The sequence below is a fragment of the Tamandua tetradactyla genome, chromosome 2, assembly GCF_023851605.1.
Source record: "Tamandua tetradactyla isolate mTamTet1 chromosome 2, mTamTet1.pri, whole genome shotgun sequence".
Taxonomy (NCBI): domain Eukaryota; kingdom Metazoa; phylum Chordata; class Mammalia; order Pilosa; family Myrmecophagidae; genus Tamandua; species Tamandua tetradactyla.
This window is the reverse complement of record NC_135328.1, coordinates 189,656,120-189,681,042: the sequence shown is the minus strand read 5'-3', so window position 1 is coordinate 189,681,042 and position 24,923 is coordinate 189,656,120. Positions and strand designations below refer to the sequence as shown.

General features: G+C 46.1%; 1 protein-coding gene and 1 pseudogene across 4 annotated transcripts; both read right to left on the bottom strand.

Moving 5' to 3' along the window:
• Window positions 1–874: 874 nt before the first annotated feature.
• C2H1orf216 (chromosome 2 C1orf216 homolog) lies at window positions 875–23,735 on the bottom strand. Of its 4 annotated transcripts, XR_013171091.1 has the most exons (5): window positions 23,576–23,735; window positions 20,616–21,329; window positions 19,860–20,029; window positions 9,273–9,471; window positions 875–1,120 (listed from the first exon to the last, which is right to left on the bottom strand). XR_013171091.1 is itself a non-coding variant. In XM_077150322.1 (3 exons), the coding sequence occupies exon 2, from the start codon at window positions 21,322–21,324 to the stop codon at window positions 20,644–20,646; it is 681 nt and encodes a 226-aa protein (XP_077006437.1). In that variant the 5' UTR covers window positions 21,325–21,329; window positions 23,576–23,735; the 3' UTR covers window positions 18,912–20,029; window positions 20,616–20,643. The 4 variants fall into 4 exon arrangements, 2 of the variants coding, with proteins under 2 accessions (XP_077006437.1, XP_077006438.1); XR_013171092.1 differs by lacking the exons at window positions 875–1,120; window positions 9,273–9,471 and adding an exon at window positions 18,912–19,268; XM_077150322.1 differs by lacking the exons at window positions 875–1,120; window positions 9,273–9,471 and having other exon boundaries at window positions 18,912–20,029.
• LOC143658282 (zinc finger and SCAN domain-containing protein 4 pseudogene) lies at window positions 10,575–11,919 on the bottom strand (annotated as a pseudogene).
• Window positions 23,736–24,923: the final 1,188 nt, after the last annotated feature.

The following is a 24,923-nucleotide window of genomic DNA, read 5'->3' as shown; positions in this document are numbered from 1 at the left end:
ACTCTCACTTATTTTTTATTTTTTTTAAAATTTCCTTGAGATGCTCTCTCTTTTTTTTTTTTATTAATTAAAAAAAATTAACTAACACATCATTAGAAATCAATCCATTCTACATATGCAATCAGTAATTCTTAATATCATCACATAGGTGTATGGTCATCATTTCTCAGTACATATGCATTGATTTAGAGAAAGAAATAGCACGACAACAGAAAAAGAAATAAAGTGATAACACAGAGAAAACACAAATAAAAATAAAAAGTACAAAAATATATAAGAGAAAGAAAACAAAACAAAACAAAAAAAAAACTATAGATCAGATGCAGCTTCATTCAGCGTTCCAACATAATTACATTACAATTAGGCAGTATTTCTCTCACTTATTTTTGAAAGACAACTTTGTTGGATATAGAATTCTTGGTTAGCAATTTTTTGCTTTCAGTATTTTCAATATGTCATCCCACTGCCTGCTTGCCTCCATGGTTTCCCATATTAAATTCCCACATTAAATCCTCAATAATTTAACCTCGTTGAGGTTGTGACACAGTTGTTTCTTCCCTGTGGCTTTCAGAATTCTCTTTATCTTTGGCTTTCAACAATTCGATTATAGCATTGCCATGGGTGGGTCTGGTGAGGATCATTTTTTTTTTTTTTTTTTTTTTTTTTTTTTTTAAAGAAAGACAGAGAAGGAAGGAAGGATAGAAGGAAGGAAGGGAGGAAGAAAGGGAAACATCTTTAAACATTTTCTTATTTTATTATATTTTGTTTGTTTGTTTGTTTTTTACATGGGCTGGGGCCGGGAATCGAACCAGGGTCCTCCGGCATGGCAGGCAAGCACTCTTGCCCGCTGAGCCACCGCGGCCCGCCCGAGGATCATTTTTTAAAGTGTTTGTCTGAAATGTCCCAGGTCTCGTCCTCCTCATTGATGGTTTCTAATGCGTTTTCTCCTTTGCCTCGGCCATTTCCTTCTGTTTCTTTGTATGTTTTGTAAACTTCTGTTGATACTTGGACATTTTGATATTTTAATGTGTTATTCCTAGAATTTCGATTCTGAAGCATCTGTTCCCTTAGCTTGTATCCTAGCTAGTTGTATGATAGAGTTTTCCTTGAATGCCAGGAGCTAACAAAAGAAAAAAAAAAGAAGAAGGCAAAAAAGAAACACTTTTGTCAGTATTGCAAAATGACCCTTGCAAGCGGTTCTCTCCTACAGTTTGTCCATACAATGAGTTTAGAGAATAGCTCCAGGCCAAAGTATAGGGGCCTCCCTGATCCTTTCTGTTATGTGTCTTGTCTTGACATGTATGGGTAGTCTTAGGAATTCCCCTGTTTACATGAATGCAATCCCTTCTTCCTAGGAAAAAGTTCCTCTGGGTCCCAGACACTGCAATGTATGTCCTGCAGCCAGCAATACCTCGACCTTGGCAGTACAACTTGACTGTTCTCCTGTAGTGTTCTGTTGGAGAGCCCTGGGAACTACCTTCTACACACAAGGAAGGTTCTAAGATGGTGGGTCCCTCAGGCCACCACAGACAGATTGGGCCCAACATACATGCTCCCAGTATGTGCATGAGGATTTCTGTGCTCCCTCTGGAACCAGGATCAGGACTCTGCTCTGGGATCATGGCTGGCTCTGGGCTGAGCAGAGGAAGGGATGAAGGGGAAAGGGGAGGGTCGTCAGCCAGGGCAACACAAGATTCTACCACTTTTTTGGGGAGGGGCGCACTGCATGAGCCAGGACTCAAACTCAGGTCTCCCACATGGCAAGCAAGATTCTACCACTGAACTAACTGTGCACCCTCTACTACTCTTTTTTTGGCACCAGGAATCAAACCCAGGTCTCTGGCAATACCCCTACTACCTGCCCAATACCTCTACTACTTTTAAGTAGACTTTTTCTTTATTTGGTGCGCACCCTGTTATTGCAGTCCTTTTATTCTCTGGAGCTTTGAGAAAGATGTTTCTGCCAGTTCTTGCTGGTTACTCAAGGCTTCTTTGGGGTGATGCAGCCCTGAAGTGTCTCACTCTGCCATCTTGATCGGGGCCTTATCAATTCAGTTGAAATTACTCTTTCTGATCTGTGTTCTATCTGCCCAGTGAGTACTTTAAGTACAGAGAGCCTGTCTTTTTTACTCTTTCCATCCATCCACATCTTTCCAGAGGACAGTACTGGGTATGGAGTAGAAAATCGGTTGTCAATATTGATGATAACAATGAACACTTATTGAATGCTTATTATGGGCTAGGCACTGTTCTAAGAACTTGACACACATCTGTGCATTTGATCCTCATGAGCTCCTTGAGAAGTAAATAATGATATCATTCCTATGTCATGTATGAGGAAAGTGAGATAAGGAAATTTGTCCAAGGTCATCGGCTAGTAAGGGACAGAGGTAGAATCCAAATCCAGGTGCCTGGCTGCAGACTCCGAACACTTAACCACCAGCCATACTGCTTCCCTGTGATGGTGATGGGGAATGGAATTGGAGATGTGGATGGCAAGCATCAGGGCCTTGGGGATGAGTCAGAAACTGTCCCTTAGTTGGGAAGAGACAGAAGGAACTGGGAAGGAAGGGTTAGGAAAACTGTGGTGAGAGAGGTGATTCAGATCCAACTTACAGGAAAGGAACTTCTAACTCTCCCTTACCATATACCCCCCTGTTAGCTGCCTGCCCAGCTCCAGGGTGGTCTTTATCAAACGTAAATCTGAGCCTGTCACCTCCCCATTTATACACCCCGTCACCCTCAGCATAAAATCCCAAAGGCCTATAAGGTCCTTTCTAGCCCCATCTCTCTCCATGCTTCACCTGCCTTCTCCTCTCCAACGTACTTCTTTCAGGTTCCATCACGCTCCCTCTCGCCCTAGCACATGTTGGGCTCTTGGCCTGAAGAGCTACTACCTACTTCACCTCTGCTCAGCCCACTCTGGGCTCCCTCAAAGTCTCTGCTTAAACACACCCCTCTCTCCAAGAAAGCCTTCCCCAACCCCCTTGACTAAATGCTGTTCCCCTATTAGACCTATACTTCTTTTCTGACACCACATTTCTTGCAATTGCTTCTCTTTAAAAACAAACTTTTTAGTTATGGAAAATTTCAAGCAAACAAACAGAATACTCTCATCACCCAGCTTCCACAATTACCATCTCACAGCCAGTCTTGCAATATTTTGAAACAAATAATGCAGATCATTTCATTGCATGTGCAAATGTTTTATTTAGCAAGTGTCTCTAGAAGACAAGGACTTAAAAATCATACCTACAATATCATTTCGTAAAAAGCCCATTATACCTGCCTGTGTCTTTTTCAACTTTTTATTTTGAAAAATTTCAGACTTACAATTTGCCCAAGAAAAGGTAAAAGGTTAATTCAATGAAAAGCCCTAAACCTCTCACCTAATTAATAAATTCACCTCTTTCGTTCTTTGAACTAAGACTAACTTGCAAACCTCATGATCTTTTATTCCTAAACAGTTGCTTATATATTGTCTAAAAACAAGAAGATTCTTCTATGTAACTATAATATAATGATCACATTCAGAAATTTAAGATTGATGTAATAAAATATCTTTAATACAATCCATTTTCAGATTCTACCAAATGTCCCAATAATGTCTTTTACAGTAATTTTTCCCAATCTTGTATTTGATCTAGGATCATGCATTGCATTTAGTTGTCCTTACTCTAATCCTCTTTGATCTGGAATACTTAGTTCTTTATTCATGACATTGATAAATTGGAGATCACATGCCAGCTGTTGTGTGCCTGACTTTGAATTTGGGTTTGCCTGATTATTTCCTCCTGGTTCTGCATTCCTCAGTTTCCGCATTTTGGGCAGGAACACCAGGTGATAGTGTGTCGTTCATCAGGAGGCAGGTGTCCATTTGTCCCATTATGAAGATGCTGATTTTGATTGCTTGATTAAGGTGGCCTATAATTGCTTTACATTAAAAAAAAAAAAGCTAATCTTTTTTCCTGATAGACTGTGAGTTTCAAGAGCTTTGTTCATCCCCATTTCCTCCAAAACATAGGTGTGAGGTGGAAAGGTGCAACTACCAAGTAGCCAGGCTCATTGTCTTTCTCTCGGTTCTGCCTCAAAACAGCTCTGGGAAGGGTTAATTGAGATCTCAGAGGAGAAAAATGAAGCTCAGAAAGAGGCAGGCTCCACAACAGGGCGATTTCTCCAAACTTCTGCAATTCATCTCTCCTGACTTCCAGGTGAGGCTCCTACCTGAGATGTTTCCTCCTTTCTAATACCCTTTGCCCCCTAACTCCACTAATAAAATGGTTTTCAATGGAAACAGTGAACTTCCCAGAAAGGAGAAAAGCGCATTAGCTGTCCAGAGCCTAGGGGCTGGAGGAGAGGGGTGGGGGACCCTATTTGCATTTTTTCTATTAACAAGCTGGAGTTGAGCTAGCTTGCCTGGGGAGATCATTTGAGAGGGAAATCTTTGCATATTTTATTTAAAAGCACGCTGAGTTAGGCGGGTAATAATGCAGAATGTGGCGATTAGGTAAGGGCTGCAGGGGCCTTCTCCTCCTCTCCTTCTACCACCACCCTTAGGTCCTGGGAACCAGCCTCTTAAAGAAACAGCCTCCTTAGGCCTCAGAGGCAGGCTGGGGCTCAAGCCTCAGTGACTCTTGCTAAGAGCGTCCAAGAGGAAAGAATCCTGGGACTGCCCTGGTTGGGAAGGAGGGTGGAAGGGGGTGGGACTATAAGAAGGGGTCCAGTGTCCAAAGCTGAGTCTCTACTCTGCAGTTCTAAGTGGCAAAGGTGGAGATGGGGTGGTGGAGGGGAGGGAAATGCTACCCCCACATGGGGCTTTTTAAAATATGAAAGATATGTTTTGTTTCAATAATTGGGTCGGCAATGCTATTGGTATTTTGTATTGGGGATCAAAGATGCATTGCCTAGGGTACATGCGTGGTTCAGTGGTAGAATGCTCGCCTGCCATGTGGGGGATCTGAGTTCGATTCCTGACCCATGCACCGCCCCCCCCCCCAAATGCATTGCCTAGAATAGTCCTACTCAAAGAATTATCCAAATGGTACCCCCATTGGGCTAGCAACCCCACGGGGCTAACAGACACACACACACACCCTTCAGGGCATTCCTTTAATCCTGCCACATTGCATTGCCGTGGGATTCATTGGAGGCCTGGGTGGTAGAATATTTGGATAAACCAGGCCCTAAGCTCTGTCCCAAGCTGTCTGACTTTGTACAAGGCAGTTAACCTCTTTGAGTCTCTATTTTGTCTTCTGTAAAATTGCCACACAGACGCCTACTTCTTAAAGTTTCCATGAGAAAACAATGAGCTGAGAGAAGAAAAGCGTTCTGTAAGCTGAAAACCTCTTGAGCAAGCAGAAGGGGATGTTATTATAAAATAAAGAGCAGAGCCATGGGCTGCTAATAGTGAGGAACCCTTGAGAGTAAGTACCCTTCTCTGACAAGGCTGTGGTGACCCTAACCATTCCTGTCTCACTGAGTGATGGACTCAGGGCCGCAAGGTCAGTCTCCACAGTTAATGCTGCTTGACCTTGGCTGTAGCTTCTCCACTGAAAAATGAGATTGATTGTACCTAATCCATAGTGAAACAACAGGGGTGGAAGTGATTTGGAAAATGCTCAACATGATGAAGAGACAAGGTACTGATAATTTGCCATTCCCAGGTAAGCTAGAAAAATGCCCCTTTCCTCTCCCCCTACCTCAATCTTCTCATCTGGTAAATGGGTACGTAATCATTCTGACTCCTCCAAACCAGAAAATCTCATTAAGTATCAAGTGGGTATCTGAATGTCCCATATATAAGAATCTTCATTTTGGAAATGAAAGTGGGATTGTACCTGAGGCAAACTGGAGGCAGGGTAGAGCCAAAAATTCAACTCAGAAGAGTTTGCTCCCATCTGGATGAGTTTAGGGGTAGGAATGAATTCAGATTTTCAATTACAGAGTTGGAGGATGGCAGCAGGAGGAGGAATAGAATGATCTGTGAATTCTGGAAAGGATCCTCCAGGCCCAGGTATAAGAATAAGAGGTACCTTCACTTTCCATAAGAAAAAGAAAGCAGTCAGCTAGAGCATTGTATAGCACCTGTTATTGTGTCTCCCTCCCCTTACATTCCGATGGCCAATTTCCATCTTTTCCTGCTAAGTTCCACTGACACCATTCTCCCCACCCAGGTGTGTCTGTGGGGATGCTCTCCAGCTTAGAGAACCCTTTATGGTTAGAGGTGAACTTCTCTCTCTCTCTTTTTTTTTTACAGGGGCAGGCACTGGGAAATGAACCTGGTCTCCAGCATGGCAGGCGAGAACTCTGCAAGTAAGCCACCATGGCCCACACTTTTTAACTTTTTTTTATTGTTAAATATAACATATATACAAAGAAAAAGCAATGATTTTCAAAGTACATGTTAACAAGTAGTTATAGAGCAGATTTCAGAGTTTTTAATGGATTACCATTCCACTATTTCAGATTTTTCCTCCTACCTGCTCCAAAACACTGGAGGCTAGCAGGAATATTTTTTTTCTTTTTTGTGAAAAATAACTTCAGAGTTTGGTATGGGTTACAATTCCACAATTTTAGGTTTTTACTTCTAGCTGCTCTAAGATACTGGAGACTAGAAGAAATATCAATATAATGATTCAGCAGTTATACTCGTTTGTTAAACCTTATCTTCTCTGTATAACTCCACCATCACCTTTGATCTTTCTCCCACTCTTTAGTGGTATTTGGGCTATGCCCATTCTAACTTTTTTGTGTTAAGAGGGGCTGTCAATAATATGGGATAGGGAGATGGAACTAGCTGATGTTCTAGAGAGTCTGGCCCCGCTGCATTTCAGGATTTATCTGGTCCAGGGACCCATCTGGAGGTTGTAAGTTTCTGGAAAGTTACCCTAGTGCATGGAACCTTTGTAGAATCTTATATAACACCCTAACTGTTCTTTGGGATTGGCTAGAATAGTTTTGGTTGGTGTTTGGCAAGTTATGGTAGGTAGCAACGTCTAACTGAAGCTTGCATAAGAGTGAGCTTCAGAGTAGCCTCTCAACTGTACTTGAATTCTCTCAGTCAGTGATACCTTATTTGTTACACTTCTAGTCTCCTTTTTGGTCAGGATGGCATTGTTGATCCTACAGTGCTAGGACCAGGCTCATCTCTAGGAGTCATCTCCCATGCCATCAGGGAGAATTTCACCCCCGGATGTCATATCCCATGTAGCGGGGAGGGCAATGATTTCGCTTGCCGAGTTGGGTTTAGAGAGAGAGAGGTCACATCGGAGCACCAGAGAGGTCCTCCTCAAGTAACTCTAAGGCACGCCTACAGGTAGACTAACCTTTTCCACTACATACATCAGCTTCACAACAGCAAACCTCAAGATCAAGGGCTTGGCCTATTAATTTGTTGGAGGTGAGCTTCTTTCTCAGGCAAGAGAGCTACAGCATTGTTTCTTTCTGGTGGAGACTGGAAAAGGAATGTGAGATTAGGGAATGGTGTCCGGGTAGTCTGACCTGCCAGAGATTGAGCCCACCTAAAAAAATGTCAGTTTTCTTACCTGTAAAACAGGGATGGCAGAGGAATTGCCCATCGGAATTGTGAGGGTGAAATGGGATCTCCATATCCATGTTCGCTTTTCTATCCCCACCCACCATATTCCTTCTCTACACCTTCGTTCCATGCATTTCTCCATCTTCATTCTCCGTTCCCATCTCATCTGTCCTAGATCATCTTCATTCCAATATTCCACTTTTAGGAATACTAAAGACAGCCTTTGGCAATATTAAAGGCAGGACCTCCCTTGGAAAATACCGTGAACCTTGTTAATAAAAGCAACCTTCTTAAATTATTAATAAACACAAACAATAAATATTACCACTTCAATAGCCTCCACTAAACTCAGTTTAATCAAGGCCCAGAAAGGCAAATAATTCCTCCCTTGCATCTTAGCTCATGTAATAAAGGTGTTTATTGTTCTATGTTAAAAAAAAAATTAGTTCCAAACCAGTCCAAAAGTGTGACTCACTATTTAGGAAACAAATGGATCATTACTGAAATAAAAATATCTGTCTCTAGAAGGGGTAAAAAATAATATCAAGACAAATAAATAAATAATGTCACAGTTGGCTGCAAAATATTTTGCAATGTACAAAGTTGTTTCAAAAGCATTATTTATGACAATTGATGACAATTCTGTGAAGTAGATGGTACATGCTTTCTGACTCCCTAGACAGATGAGGAAACTAAGACTCCAAAAGATTAAGTGAATTTATCTCTGGGCCACAGAGCTAGTAAGCTTGAAGATGGCCTCTAAAGCCCATTTTCTAAAGAGGATGAGAATGGGTTTTGGGGAATAGGGGTGAGGAAGATTCAAAGGTTGGGTGGGGCTAGTGATGACAGAATAAGGATGAAATAGGCATAGGATGAGTGGGAGTAGCATGTTTGAGACAAGAAGGTAATGGGAAGGAGAAGGGGATGGTGATGCGGGTAAGAGGAAATGAAGCTGGTTAAACAGATAAGTGGGGTGGCTCTAGGGCAATGTGGAGTGGGAGATGATGGGACTCTACAGCCAGACACCTGAATTAGACTCTTGGCCTTGCTTCTACCAACTATGTGAACTTAGGCAAATTGCTCAACTCAGTGGGCATCAATTTCTTCATCCATAAAATGGGAATGATGCCAGTATTTATCTCCTAGGTTATTGTAAGGATTACATGAGTTACTACATGACTAACACCAAAAGCAGTACCTTTCCTGGCATAAAGTAAATGCTCTATGAGTATGCTATTATTTATCATTTTGTTATTGTTAGGGTGGTTTGGGCTGGAATGGAGACGTGAGCTGGGAAAGAAGGTGTTGAGAATGGGATGAGGATGAGCCAGCTACAGGAATGGAAATAGTACATGGATGAAAATAGAAATAAAGTCATGGAGATCATGGCATTGAGCACAGCACGGGTTAAACCTGAAGGTGGCAGTTACATGTAGAAAGAAGGGAAGGGGGACTGGGAGGAGATATGGATAGGATTATACAGGATTAGGATGACATGGGAAAGGGGGTAATGATATGATGATGGAAATGTGGAGGAGTGAGGATATGATGGGTCTGAGGATGAACAAGGAAAGGAAAGGTTCTTGGATGAGAGATGGTGTTTTGGTATACTGAAGCTGCTGGAATGCAATATACCAGAAATGGGTTGGCCTTTACGATGGAGATGTATTGGCTTACAAATTTATAGTTCTAAGGTTGTGAAAATGTCCAAGTTAAGGCATTAACAGGATGATACCTTCTCTGAAGAAAGGCCACCAGCCTCTGGAATACTTCTGCCACATGGGAAGGCACATGGTTGGCATCTGCTATTCCTTCTGTCCTGGGTTTCATTGCCTTCAGCTTCTGGCTTCATTGATTTTCTCTCTCTGCTTCTATGGGTTTGTTCTTGTCTCAGCTTCTCTGGGGCTTCTCTTTAAGCTCTCTTGGTTTTATCTCTGCATATAAAAGACCCACATTGAATGGATGGATCACATCTCAATTGAAATAACCTAATCAAAAGTTCCCACCTACAACAGGTCTGCACCCACAGAAATGGATTAAAAGAGCATGGCCTTTTTCTAGAGTACACAACAGCTTCAAATTAACACATATAGTGATGGGATGGAGGTGAGCTTAGGTATAGGGCAATCATGAAAATGGAGTGGGGATCCGGAAACCTATTTGTATTTCTTACAAGTATCTTCTCCCTCAGAGTAAACCAAAAGTCATCCAAAGAACAATTCCTGCAGTCCTTCTCTAATATTCTCTTCTTAAACCCAGCAATCCCACACCCCCTAGAGAAAAGAAGCTTCGGGTTTCTTCTCCAGGGTCTACATGCACCCCCACAGACCTGCACATCTGGGGCCTAGCTCATGTTGCTAAGGCACTCCTGCAGTACCAAATTCAGTTGACATTAAGCAGGGAGGGTCTTTTGAGGGAGTCTTGGTGGCTTCCATAATGAAGACTAGGGGCCCTGGCACAGAGCCCTTCTCTTCAGTGGATGGCTCCTGGACTTCCATATCAGCACCCATTAATTACTCCCATACACATGAAAACCACAAAGGACCTTGATGCATCTGTCTGCCTCCAGACAAGTGAGATGTTTTATTGTCCTCACCTCCTTGTAATTATCCTCCAAGACAGTATCAGCGCCTCTGTGAACTCTTTCCATCAGGAAAGGTGTCCTCCCCTCCTTCCCTCCCAACACAGGTACACACACACACACACACACACACACACACACACACACACTCAGAATGAGTCTCTCCATTCTCTAGTTCCTACAGCAATGTGTTTCCCCAGATGTCATCCCTGGAACACTGAATCTGTTTGTTTTTTTGTTTTGGTTTTGCTTTTTTGGTTTGCTTCATTTTGTTTCTTTTTCTATCTAAAGTTTTCCTCTGGAAAATTTAATCTTTGAATAAGTATATTGCATAATAAAGGAGGGTAGAGAACCTAATAATTCTACCCAAGCAACCAATCTGTATCTATTTTCCAATTAAAATAATTATCATTTTGTAGGAAATATTAGGTATACCAGATAATTATAACATATAGCTTATGTGGGGACAGCAGCTGGGGAGGCTTCTGGTGTGACAGAATTGCCTTTGAGATTAATTTTCTGGTGGGTGTGCACAAGGCAGTGGTATGAAGATGACTGGCAGCAGTTTTTCTGGCGAAGGGAACACACATGGGGCTTCTCTCCAGTGTGGATTCTCTCGTGAGCCCACAGTTTGGTTTTGTGGCTGAAGGACTTTCCACATGTCCTGCACTGGAAGGGCTTCTCCGCTGTGTAAATCTTCTGGTACACGTGTAGGTCTGATGTCTGGAAAAAACCTTTGTGGCACTCAGCACAAACAAATGGTCCTCTAGTTCCTGTGTCTTCTCTGGTGGGCTCTTAGTGGAGAGAAATATCTAAAAATCCTGGGACAGTCCTAACATCTGTATGATTTGGGGGAACCGAGGACTCTTTCTTGGTTTACCCCACACCTGGTTTTTCCCTCATTTCTTTGGTCAGTAGGGACAGGCTCTATGGTGGCTTGGGGAAGGACAAGCTCAGGGGTGGCTTGTCCTGGCCTGGGGAGATATTGTGATTCCATCTCCTTATGGACATCTTGATAAGAAGGTCCTCCTAGGGGTTCTTCTTGGAATCTGGAGGAACCAAGCACTGTTCTTCTGGAGTTCTGCACATTCTCCCAAGAAACATCCTCTCTTCAGGCTGGTGGCTATTATCTTCCTGAATAATAACTAGGAAAGGTGCTCAATTGTTTTAACTAGTAATGCTGTCATTTACTTCCTTGGTGTTCACAGCAATGCTGCTACTGTCTTCTTGATGGTCATCTCCTTGTCCTGTTTGAAGAGAAATATTTTGGGGACCCTGGAAGGCTGTTCTTATGCTTTCTTTTGAGGCTCCTGTTGGCATTTGTTCCATGAGATGAAAGATGACTTTTCTCAAGGGCATATTCTCTGAGAAGAAGATTTCATGTCCTTACATATGGACATGGACAAGGCAAGGTGATTTCAAGCAATCATCTGTGAGATCTTCCATGAGTTTCTCCAGATTTCTTCCACTTGAGTCTCATTTCTCTATGGAAGTGGACATGTTTCTGCAGCGCCCATTCATGGCAAACTATTCCAGGACCAATTGAGAAATAATTTCTTCCTTGTTGTGCTTTTCAGGCTACAGCCACAAGTGAAAAATACCTTATGGAGTCTTTTGAGTCCATGTCTTGCAAATGAGCCACTGTCAGTTTGCTATAAGCTGAGCTGAGGGCCCTAGAATTTAGAGATTGCTTCTCCCTCCAGGCACCAGGTCCTTGGGTGGGTTCAAGCTCTGGAGTGTCTGACCCAGAATCATTCCTGGATGGGTCATGTTGAAGGGAGTTTCTGAGATCCAAAGCCATGCTTAGCAAGATTTCTCAGAGAGACTCAACCTTGAGGATTCAGGCTGTGCTGACTTGTAATCCAGGAGATTTGTTTTAACAAATGGGGACACTTAAAGACTGCAGTCTCTTCCTGGGTTGACCCTCTGAGCTGGATGATCCCGGGTTAAATGCTGGTCAGAGTGTGACTTTGTTTCTGTACCGGGTTCATCTCATCTGAATCTGTATGTGACCCATGAAAAAAAGGGTTCCATGCTCAAACACGTTTGAGAAGCCCTCTGTATCCTCTACCCTCCTCCCAGGAATTCACAACACATACTGGCACAATAAAGACCTGAAGAGTCTTGCAGTAAAGAAACCCAGTTAACATTGCTTAACCCATTGTTTTTCAAGCTCCTTTAATCACAGAAATCTTTCACTTGGCACCTACTGGAACATGCTTCAGAAAGCGCTTCCATAGCACTATGTGCAGACTTCTGTTAGCACTCATCACACTGCGCCCTCATTATCTGGGTCTGGGTCTGTCTCCCCTGACAGACTGTGAAGTTCCTGTGGGCTGGGTCCATGTCTGATTCATCTGGGTCCCTGGTGCCTAGTGGAGGGCCTGCCATATGTAGATAGTAATAAATATTTGTTGAATGCAGGAATTTCCTATCTGTGACCAAGCCGGGGATGTGAAGAGCATCTCAGAGGCATGTTCAGGCAGTGCCTGCGATAGGTGTTGGGTGACAATGATGACAAAAGCAGACCTGGCACAGACATGCTTGTATCCTGCAGGGTTCTGGACTCTCTGGGGATGTGATCCATGATGAAGGGTCTGGGGAAAGAGACACAGATAACCAGCATCTCTAGGAATTCAGACACCTTGAGGTCTAGGTGGGGATTTTACAGGCCTGGTGTGACCTCTAAAGCCTAAGCAAGCCTAAGGAGGGACAGGCTCTCATCAGTATGTGTTCTCAGGCCCAGGAGGAACCCAGATGTTCTGTGAATGTCAGGCTTGGTGTGGGCAATGCTCTGGAGGGTCAAGCTTCCCTGAATCAAGCACTGCCTTTGTAGTCCCCTGGACAATGGGCTGTGAAGGATGGTTATATGAGCAACAAGACTAGTCAGAGATACTTCATTCCCTTTCCTGAAAGGGGCAGTGCCCCGTGAAGGTTCTAAAGGAAAGTGTTTGTGGACCAGACAGGAACTTGTAGAATACCGAACTCCGGGGAAAGAAAAGGCCAGAGGGGATGCAAGAACCAGCTCAGAGAAGCCCTTGCAAGCCAAGCTAAGCAACTTGAGCCACTAGAGAGCCTTGGAAAGGTCTTAAGTTGGAGGAGTGATATGGCTATAGTTGTCTTTTTTTTTTTTATTGTGGTAACAAATATATAACACAAAATTTCCCATTTTAACCACTTTCATGTCTACAATTCATGATGTTAATTACAGTCAAGATATTGTACTATCATCACCACCAACCATTACCAAAATTTTTGCATCATCCCAAATAGAAACTCTGTACCCATTAAGCAATAATTCCCTCTTTCCCCTCTCTCCAATCCCTGGTAATCACTAACCCACCTCTCTCTATATAAATTTGCTTATTCTAGGTATTGCACATAAATGAAATCATACAGTATCTGTCCTTTTGTGTCTGGTTAATTTCATTCAACATAATATCTTCAAGGATCATCCATACTGTAGAACTGTGTTCCTTTATATGACTGAGAAAACATTTCATTTATGTATATACCACATTTTGTGTATCCATTCATCTGCTGATGGTCATTTGGATAGTGTGCCAGTTTGAAATTGTCCTGTACCCCAAAAGAGCCAGGTACCTTAAACCTCATTCAATATTGCTGGGTGGGATCTTTTTGAGTGTTTCCATGGACATGTGGCCCACCCAATTGTGGGTGGTACCTTTAGATTAGGTAGTTACCATGAAGGTGTATCCCCTCTACCCATTCAAGATGAGGTTGCTTACTGGAGTCCTTTAAGAGGAAACCATTTTGGAAAGTGCTGACAGAGCCCAAACAGCCAGAGACCTTTGGAGCTGCAGAAGGAAAATGCCCCTGGGGAATCCTTATGAAATGAGAAGCCAGGAGAGAGAGCTAGCAGACGTGGCTATATATCTTTCCAGGTGACAGGGGTGTTCTGGACACACCAGCCTTGCTTAAATCAAGGTATCGCTCTCTCTGGATGCCTTAGTTTGGACATTTTAATGGCTTTAGAAGTGTCAACTTGCAGCTTAAAAATATTTCCTTTCTCAAAGTCATTCCGTTTCTGGTATATTGGATTCTGGTAGCTTTCGCAAACTAAAACAGGTAGCTTCCACCTCTTGGCTGTTATGAGTCATGCTGCTCTGAACATTGGTGTACAAATATCTGTGTGAGTTTCTGCTTTCAGTTCTTTTGGGTTTGTACCTAGGAGTGGAATTTCTGGATCATATGGTAATTAATTCTAGGTTTAATTTTCAGAGGAACCGCCAAACACTGTCTTTTAAAAGCTGACTCTTTTTTAAAAAGCCCACTCCAGTGCCGTGTGGTGAATGGATGGTGATGGGGCCAGACTGGGAGCCGGTCCAGTTGACCAGCTGAGAGATAATGATGTCTGAACCAAGATGGTGGGAGTCCAAATGGAGAGGAGGGCATGGGCTGGGGAGGTGTTTAGGAGTGGAATGGACAGGACTTGGTGACGAATGGGCCTGAGGAGAGACATGGGTGATCCGAAGCTCACTGTGGTTTCCGTGGATGGAGGAGGTGCAGGTTTATGGGTGGGGAGAATATCAGTTTCAGACATGGGAAATTCGAGGTGTTAGTGGGTGGTCCAGGTGGAGGTGTCCAGTGGGCAGTGGGATATGCTGGTGGGGGCTGAAGGCAGAGGCCCTCCTAGAGACAGAGATCTGAGAGTCTTGAGGATAGGTGGGAATTGAAGCATGGAGAGGACCAGAACTCTACGAGGAGTGTGAAGAGAAGAGGTCCCAGCAGAGCCCAGGGGAGCATCAGGGTATAAGGATAGATTTGTCGCCATGAGAGCTGGGTAAATACTGAATGATGGAGGCTGGTACTCAAAGTAGTTTAGAGAGGAGTCCAGAGAGCATGTGGAGCAACTCGACTCCCCTTCGGCCGGCTAACTCGCACCCACTCATACGTGCACACCCACAAAGCCAGTCTCACAACCTGTTCTCAATTGCACGCCCACATCATACACAAACACTCCCCGCCCCCATACCCCGCAGCGCCCTCGCTCTTTCCCCCCCTTGGCCCCGCCTCTCCCTGCAGACCCTGGGGTTAATCCGCCCCCTCCCCCAGATTAGGGGCGCCGGTCCGCTTTGTGCGCCCAAGTGCGGGAGGCGAAAGCCCTAGGACGGTTCGCGGCCTTCCAGGCAGCTGAGGTGGGGCGCGCGGAGGGGGGCGCGGGGGAGGGGACACAAAAGGGGGAGGGGATCCTGGCTGCAGCTGTCCCGCGAGGGGCCGCGACAAAGGGCCTGCCGGCTGGTCGGCCCCAGCCGTTTTCATGCTTGTTGGGATTAGGCGCAGGAAACGTCGTTCCGAATCGGGCGGATCAGCAATCCTGTGCCGGGGCGGCGCCTGGGGCGGGCTGGGCCCTGCCGGTCCCTCGCTTTGTGCGGCGCTCGGGGACCGCAAGGCTCCAGGCGGCGCTGGGGTCCCGGAAGCCCGCCCCTTTGTCTGCGCCTTTCGGGGGACGAGCCCCGCCCAGGGACCACTGAACACCAGCTGAAGGCCGGGCTCCACTCTGTTGCTCTTCCCCAGCTCGCGCCCCATTCCCCGCCTCCCACGCCCCAGTCCCGCGGACCGCTCTCATCCCAAGCAGCCAGGCCGCTTTTCTATCCCGGTGTCTGGGGGAGAAGTGCGGGCCGTCGGGGACACAGCCCCTCCTCCACTGGCTCTGACATCTGAGGCCTCGGTACCATGAACCCCTTTCTGCCCAGCTCCACCCTTTCCACTCCCCACCTCTGCCAGTTCCTCAATCAGATGAATTCTTTCTCAAATTTACTGGTGAGAAAAGTAAATGGGGACAGCAGGCAGATTCCGAGGCTGGGAATTTGGGGGGAGGGTTGTGGAAGAGGACCTGAGCAAAGATATGGTTTGTATAGAGAAGACTTTAGGCTTGAAGAGGAGACCTGATCACACTTCCTAAACAGCAGCAGGTCTGGAAGGCAACTGGGGCTGCTGCAGCGTGGAGATACCCCAGGCCAGGTGCAGTCTTTTTCTGAAAGGAGTAAGGGGAAGAGGGAAGAACATGTATGTCAAGTCTCCGTCCATGTACATGCATTTGTGAGTGAGATTGTGTGTATGTGTGTATGCATTGGTGTGTGGTCTGGTGCCTGAGGGTTACCTGGTGGGAGCGCACATGCATACAAGTGTGATTTCCAGACCTGGTCTGCATCTCACACTCTTCTCACTACCTGTATCCATTAAATTATTCTGGGACCCAAGGCCCTTTTACAGTACTTCTTAATATACAGCACAACAGTCAGCTGCCTTGTCCACCTCTGGTGGCCTCCTTGACCTCTTCTAGTCAGATAATAACACAGCTGGACTACTTCCTCTGAGCCAGGCTCATGTCTAAGCCCTCCTCATATTTAAACTCATGTAACCCATATATAACCGTATGAGAGAGGTACTAATATTGCTCCCATTTTACAGTTAAGAAAAGTGAGGCACATATGATATGCCTAAGAGTCACCCCCAGAGAACCTCTTTTGTTGCTCAGATGTGGCCCTTCTCTCTAAGCCAACTTGGCAGGTGGACTCACTGCCCTCCCCCCCTGTGGGACATGACTCCCAGGGGTGTAAATCTCCCTGGCAAGGTGGGATATGACCCCTGGGGATGAGCCTGGCCCTGGCATCATGGGATTGGAAAGACTTATTGACCAAAAGGGAGAAGAGAAATGAAAAAAAAAAGTGTTTCAGTGGCTGAGAGATTTCAAATATAGTCAAGAGGTCATTCTGGAAGTTATTCTTATGCAGTATATAGACACCCCTTTTCAGTTTTTGGTGTACTGAAGTAGCTAGAAGGAAATGCCTGAAACTGTTAAGCTGTAATCCAACAGCCTTGGTTCTTGAAGATGATTTAATAACTATAGAGTTTTTAAAGTGTGACCATGTGACTGTGATTGATACTTCATTTATCCAGCGTATGGACAGATGAGTAAAAATAAATAAATATATAAATAAATAAATAGGGGAGCGGGGTAAGGGATGTTTTGGGTGTTCTTTTTGACTTTTATTCTTTTCTTTTTAAGGAATGAAAATGCTCAAAAATCGATTTGATGACAACTGCACAGCTATATGATGATACTGTGAGCCACTGTACAATGTGGATGATTATATGTTATGTGAATATATATCTCAATAAAATTGCATTAAAAAAAGTGAGGCATAGTAGTAAGTTCAGGATCCAAAACATCTGGGTTCAGTCTGCACTAGAAACCACTAGCCTCTACTGCCCCAATTTTTACTCATTCTCTAGGCTCCTCTTCCACCAGGAAGCCTTCCTGAACTGCATTCACAGATTTCATTCCCTCTTTTTACCCTGTTCATGCGGTGATGAGAAAGCACCAATACTGGGTTTTGGGTGAGACTTGTAGGAGACACAGGATGAGGATGGGGTTGGGGGCAGATGGTGCTTAGAACTCTCACAGCCAGCCACTGACAGAGTCCTGATGTGCCAGACTGGCAAGCCCACCTACCATATTCAGAGGTCCTCTTATCCCCCAACTCTTTACATTCTTCCTCAGTTTCCAGCTCACTTCCTGCCCCCAAACTTGCTGGGGATGACCTATTTGGGGTCCCTGGAGAGAAAATTCTCATAGATCCAGCCCCTCTCTCTCTCCCCAGTCCAACACTACCTCCCAGCCAATCCCTTCCATGCTGCAGTCCTTCGGGGTCTGCTTAGGTCTCAGCTGGGTGTCCTGCCTCTATTGGTCTCTGGGTTTTGGCCTAATCTCATCCTTCGTTCCCCATACACAGCAAGACTCCTCATGCAGCACCTCCAAATTGGTTAGACTTCCTTGCTCCTGGTCATGGCATTTCATTCTGGCAGGAGGGTGGTTGAGGGGAGTGAGGTGACTGATTGGCCCAACCCCTCTCTAATGCCTGAACCCTCACTATCCCCAGAATTAAGAAATCCCCACCCCAGTGATTCTAAGACAACCTTCCGGGTACAGAAGTCTAAGGCTGGCTCCTGCACAGAGGGTCAGCTCTGGCTCCTTCTCTCTTGGGCCTGGAAGGCTTTGTACATTAGTCTTTTGGATATGTCTCATCTACCTGCACAGATAAAAGCTCTTTGGGGACAGGGCAGGCTCACCTGGCCCAGGGTTGACCCTCCTCTAAATATTTTACACATGCATTTATCTCACTTAATCTAGCAACAACCCTATGAGTTTGCTGCCACATGGGAAACAAGATGAGGAAACTGAGGCAGGCAGAAATTAATTGACAACAGAGACAGAAAGCCATGGAGTCAAGATGCAAATTCAGGGGGTCTTATTTCCTTGTTTGTGCTCTTAACCACTGGTTGTGTCATGAGCGCCTTTACATATACAGGAAAGGGTTCCCTGCTGGAAATTCACCATCTTGTCTTCTGAGGGCTTGATGTTGTCTAACTATTAGAAATTTCCATGGATAAAATGATTCAAATTTAGCTAATAAAATGGGTTCAATATTGTTCTGTTTAAGTGTCAAATGTAGAGATGACAAGAATTATTAATGTCTTAGGTAACTGATTGAAAAGGGAGTCCCTATTGGCTCATGGACTCTTCCATAGTGGCTATCAAGACTCTCCATCCCATCTGAGGTTCTCCCGGCAGAGGCCAAGTCTCCCCCATCAGACTGGGAAGCCCCTGAAAACAGAGACCTCTCACCCCCATCAGACTGCCAGGCAGAGGAATCCAAATTCCTTCACCCCAGTGTCTCTACCCCCACCCCCACCCCTCACCTCCCAAGCCTCAAAAAGTAAAGTGGAAAAGAGGTCACCAGACAACAAGCAGAATAAGAAACACATACTCAAGAAATTTATTTCTCTGGTCCAGTTTATTCATCTAGGGTTGGTCCAGAGGCAAGGTTCACACTCAACATGTAAAAGCTACAGACACTAAGTTCCCACTCCATTCCATATACATTTCAGCCCACTTCTCAGGGATGGAATTCTTTGGAGATAGTAACGAAGAAGTCCCACATTTTACAGGTATAGAGATTGAGGGCCAGTGTTTTTCCTTTATGCCACTGCTCACCCACCACGATTTTAGATTCTCTTGGCTCCCAGAAGCGAAAGAGAGAATTTAGCTACAATAGTCCTTGGTTTTCCCCAGGACTCACACACTCTCCACCTCATGGGGCTTCTGTTGGAGCCTGTCCACCCCTGTTTAAAAGACCAGGCAGTGATCAAAAGGAGTATTCTAAGAGCTTCCTAAGGCTTTCTGCCACTCCTTTCTGCCACCCTGGAAAACTGAGCTCTGGTTCCTCCTGACTCAGTCTGATTTCAGGGAAATGGAGCAGACCAATTTGATATCTAATGTTGCTAAAGCCATAGAGGCACAGAGAGGCAGAGGCACAGAGAGAGAAATTTTTCCCAATATTCTTGGAACATCTTGTCCATTAACTTATAACACATTGTAACACTTGTTACAAACTTATAAACACACATTCCTTTTTATCAGAAGCTTAAATTAATATGGTTTTCAACAGCTCCTTTCTCAGTGGAGAAGTCTAGATTGTTTGGGGCTGATATTTTAGACTTGCCATTCTTCCGTTCTTCACAGAGTTTTGCACTGGCATCTCTCCCAGTCCCATCCTCCATGTATCTACAGGCAGAGTTCAAGACGGACAATCTCCCATCTCCTCCTTTGGCACCCCACCCCCACCTCTGCCATGTTCTCCATCACTACCTCCCATTCCCCTTACTGATATCAATTCTTTGCCAACTGCCCTGACAACATCTCAGCCAAATTACCGTGGTAGGCCGAAGCTGGCATCAAACCTCTTACACAAATCCACCATCAGGAACAACAGCCTTAGCAGAACAAGGTCTGGGATGGGTGAGGAGAAGGAGAATGGATCAGCCACAACCTTCAGATTAAATGACAGCAGGCTAGCCCTCTCTCTTCACGAAAGAGTGGAACCCTGTGAAGAAAAAAAACTGAGGTGGGCCATAGGTAACAGGGTGCAGAAAGATGTCCCACACATGCATTTGAATATATATTTGCCCATACCTGCTCATATGTCTGTCTGCAAATACACATGCTCCTGATACATGCTTTTACATGCCTGCACTTGCATACATGCACCCCTGCACTTAAGACTTGGACATACAAGGGCTCGTTCATGTACACCCAAAACAAGCCTGCACACGCAAACTCACTCATATACCACATTTTGCATATACATCCTTACTTGTAACATATACACACACTGATGGGGACCTGTCCATGCATGTATATACAAACTTACTGTTACATACGTGTTATACATATACATATGTTCACTCTTACATACTCACACATAGGTCTGCAACTAAGTTAGCTTATGCATGTACATGTGCACCCACAGCATACTTAAGTTCATGCACAAGGTGCTTATTCACACATACCTGCACCTACTTGCATATCTACCCAATATGATGGCATATACGCACTCACTCATGCCAGCATATAATCATATACTTACTTGTCACAACCATGCACATATGCCTGCAAATATATACACATACCCTTGCACACCTGCGGGAGTTTACACCCTTAGCCCTGGTCTTGGGGGCGGGTTGGTGCTGCCCCCTGCTGGAAACAACGGATAAGTTCTTTTCGGTTGACAAGGATAGTATCAAAGCTCTCCTGCAGACGGGCCTGCTGGTCAACCAGTTGATGCTGCAGGCTCCGGATCCATTGGAGCAAGGCCAGGCGACGGTACATCACCAAATGCACATGGTGCTTTTCCTTCTCCTGCTCTTTGTAGCGCTCCTGGGCCTGAAGCTGCTGCACTGCATGGGCCACTGAAGGCAGAAGAGGATCTGGAGGGCCAGGGCCTCGAGGAGTCCCACAGACTGGCTCAGGGCTGCTGCTAGGGCTGTCAATGCTCAAGGAGCTGCTGGCATAGCCGTTGTCCTCCAGTGGGGAACAGACTGTGCTGCCACCAACTATCTTCTCAAGCTCAGCCCTGGGGATCTCTGCCCCTTCTGGAGGACTACGGATCTCCTCCTCGAGGTCCTGGAAGGCCTTGTTGTCAGAGGGTGACTCAGGGGAACTCCCCATCAGGATGGGTTCCACTTTGCCTGGCATCCCATGCCAGTTTTCATTGGCATCTCTGACATTTGCCACGAAGTTGGAGTTGCTGTCTGGTTGGAAGTCAGGCTGACATACCCCAGGAGGTGGGCCCCCCAGGAGCTGGCCCCCCTCAGCTAGCCCTGGTTGAATGGCAAACATCTGGTCTGTAAGGGGGAAGCAGAGGAATGAGTCACAGCAAGACGGGGTGGGATGACTGAAGTCATGCTACTGCAGCTGCCAAGACAAAGTGGCAAACATGAGGCTGGCTGCTCTTAGTCCCTCTCCTTTGACCCTGATAATAGCCCCACTTCATGGTTTTTCTCCTCCCTCTCTGAATCTTCCTTCTCAGTCTCCAGTACAGGGTTCTTCTCTGCCCATCCTTTAAATGGGCAGCCTTTTAAAGCAGGTTTTCCTCAGCCTTCCAAAGCAGGTTTTCTTCTCTTCTAACTGCATTCTCCCCAGATGACCTCATCCTCTGCTGTAGCTTCAAACCATCCATATGTCTCCAGTCCAGTTACAGCTGCTATCTAACTGTCAAAGACACCCCTTAACCTAGAATTTGGCTCTCCAAATTCTACTCATCCAAACCAGCCCTCTTTTCAGTGTCCTCAGCAAAATGGCTCCACTACCCATTCAGTCACCCCAGTCAGAATCCTGGAGCAACCTGGACCCCTCACTCTCCGTCCTGCCCCCATTGAATTGGCCACACAATTCTCATGATTCTTCCTCTTTAAAAACCTTCGTGTGTGTGTGTGTGTGTGTGTGTGTGTGTGTGTGTGTGAGTATGTGTATGTATCTCCTCACAATTTCATTTGGTTCAGGCCATTTCTTCCTAGGATTACTGACACAGACTTTTCACTGATCTCTCTGCCTCCAGTTAAACATATAAATTTGAATGATCACTGCAGCTGCGCCCTCACTAAACTCTTGCTAAACCTCTCTACATGGCCAAGAAGACCCTGCTTGATCCACCTTCTGCTCACCTCTCCAGACATGCCTCTTGCCACTCTGGCCCTCCCCCAACAAACTACCCAGAGATTTCAGAACACACCATATTTTTTTCAAGCAATTTGCTTGGCCTACAATGCCCATATTCTCCTCTTCCCTCTAAGCTTTCTCCTTCTCCACCCAGCACATTCCTTCACCTACTTCAAAACTCAATTCCAATTATCTTCACCTCTCTGAAGACTCCCCTGATACCACCCTCCCACTCATCCACCCCCACAGTTAATTATGCCTTCTTCTGGGTTCCCACTGCCCTGGGTACACACTGTACTATCCATGTTTGCTTCCTGTTGCTGGCACATAGTTGAAAATCAATAAATGTTTATGTAACTGTTTTTTCAACTATCTTGTAATGGTACCTTGTAAATCTGGATCCCCAAGGAGCTGCTTGCTCCTTGATGTTCTCCATCACATCCCCAGGACCCAGCACAGAGTCTAGCACTTAGCAAATTGGTCAATCCATGCTTGCTGAGTGAATGAATAGGGGAGCAGGGACTCCCCTGGGAGTTCCCTGCCCAGGATGATGGTGGCAGGAGTCTACTGCTGACTACCCAGGACTAGAAGAGCTGGCTTCAGTTCCCACCTCTGCTCCAGGGTGCCCCCCCCAATCCCCCCATTGACAAACTTCTCCTCTGAGCTCACCCACTTCCCTTCCAGTTCCCCTGGAACATGACTACATCTTGTGTCCCTGCCTCTGGTTTGCTCTATCCACAGGCCCTGGAGAGTGGCCATGCCACATCACTTTTCCTTTTCCAATAACTGATTTTTACCCAAATTAGGGTTTGAATTGACAAGCGATTTCTTCTGATCACTTACTACTGGGATTAGAGAGACTGACGATTATCACTAAGAGTGCGGGATACTATATGCACAACAGGTACTAGAGGTGGACAGGGTCCCTCCCCACATCCAGTAGCCAGGACAAGTCCTGAGTAATGATCCCTTTGTAACCTGCATCCCCTCCTCACCATCCCCCACCCCCACCCACCACATATACATCCCTTTACGAAAGGCTCGCTGGAAGGTGCCTGGAAATCTTTCCTTGTGCAAAATTTTTATTTTTCCTAGGTTTGGGCCATAAAGCAGGCTAGGATGAGTGAGGGTGGCGCTAAGGATCACGTTTTATCAGAGATGGCAAAATTGGAGCCCAGATACCCCAGGATCAGGCCTCTCCCTGAACTAATCCGCAATCTGCCCGGGATGGGGGTGGGGACTCTGTAAGGATGGGGGCGCCCAGGGGGCCTCCCTTCCTGCTTGGCCTTACCAGAGAGGGACACTCCCGCCAACACACAGGATAGAGACCACCGTTCCCTAACCTCTACAGAAGAGGCAGCTGGGCGGAGGCTTCAACTCCCCCTCTCCCGCGGCTGGGCCGCAATCCCTCCCCCTCTGGGCCCCAACTCACAGCCGAGAGGAGCCCGCCCCGGCGCGGCGGGTTCTGGTTCCACCCCGGCCACCTACGGGAACCCACTCGGGCCGAGGGGTGGGGGTGTCTTTCGGCCTGGGCGTCCACGTGGGCTAGGGCGAGGGGCGCGGGGCGCGAGTTGCGGGGCGGCGCGGCCAGCCCCAGGCCCAGACTGCGGAGTGGGGCGGCGTCAGCGCGGCGGGGCGGGGCGGCCGGGTCCACGTGGGCCGGTTCGGCTTTCCGCTGAGCGGCGCCTCTGCGCAGTGGGCCGGAACCGCAGCCCCCCACCCTTCGGCTGTCTTTCCCCGACCGCCCAGGTCTGGTTTATCTCCTAAGGGCTTTCACTGCACCGCTTCGCCTCACTGCGGACACAGTGATATTTTCAAAATGAAAGTCTGATCCTGTCACCACCCCTGCGGTTTGGAACAGTTCAGTGGCTTCGCGCTGCAGGGAAAATCCTTAAGGCAACAGCCTCAGGGCCCTCGGCGCGTTCTGCGGGCTACCTACCTCTCCAGTTACGTTTTAAGAGGAGAGAGGAAAAATCCACCTTGGGAAAGGGCTGGGGATAAGGTCCGGCCCCCGAAGTGGGGTGTCAGGCTAGGAGACAAGGGAAGATGAGAGGAATTTCCACTCCAGGAAATAGGATAGGCATATAAGGGTTCTTCATTACGAAGAAAGAGGTGGGTAGGATCGAAGCGTTTTCACCTCAAAGGTCATGCCACTTCCCACCCACGCATTCGCATTCAGCCCACGGTTTAGAGAGCTTACTTTGTGCCAGTTATTGCCACGGTAATTTAGAGCAGAATCAGACCTGGTTGTGGCCTTGGGGAGCTTTCAGCTTGGAAAGGGTTACAGACTCAGAAAAGTGGGGTGTGCGATGTGATGGGTCCTGCCACCGAGCTAGGAGGCAAATGCAATGAGTGCAAAGGAGGGTAAAGAAAGGCTTCACACAGAGGTGTTATTTGAGGCAGGCCTGGAAGAATGAGTCTGCTCACTACAGAAAGGGGAGAAGGTGAGAGGATGCATATTTAGTGTATTTAGGGAACAGGAGGCTGGTGTGGGGAAAATGGAGGTAGGAAACAACGCTGAAGGGTAAACTGGACCAGTTGTGCAGGGAATTTGGGTTTCATCCTGTGGGCTGCAGGAAGATAACTGAGGATGTACTCAAAGTGCCACATCAGAACCAAGTCCTGGAGTACAAGCTACATTGCTAACTGGTTTCTTCTCTTTTCCCGAGCTCATATTATCTGTTAGCTTTCTCACATGGTTTTGGGAACTTAGGCAAGTCATTTTAACCCTTTAGGATTAAATAAAAAAGAATATGCCCAGAAATGGTTAAATACTTACA

What these genes read in the sequence shown, in the direction of transcription:
- C2H1orf216 (XM_077150322.1), bottom strand. Translation starts at nt 21,324, where the DNA reads ATGTTTGCCATTCAACCAGGGCTAGCTGAGGGGGGCCAGCTCCTGGGG.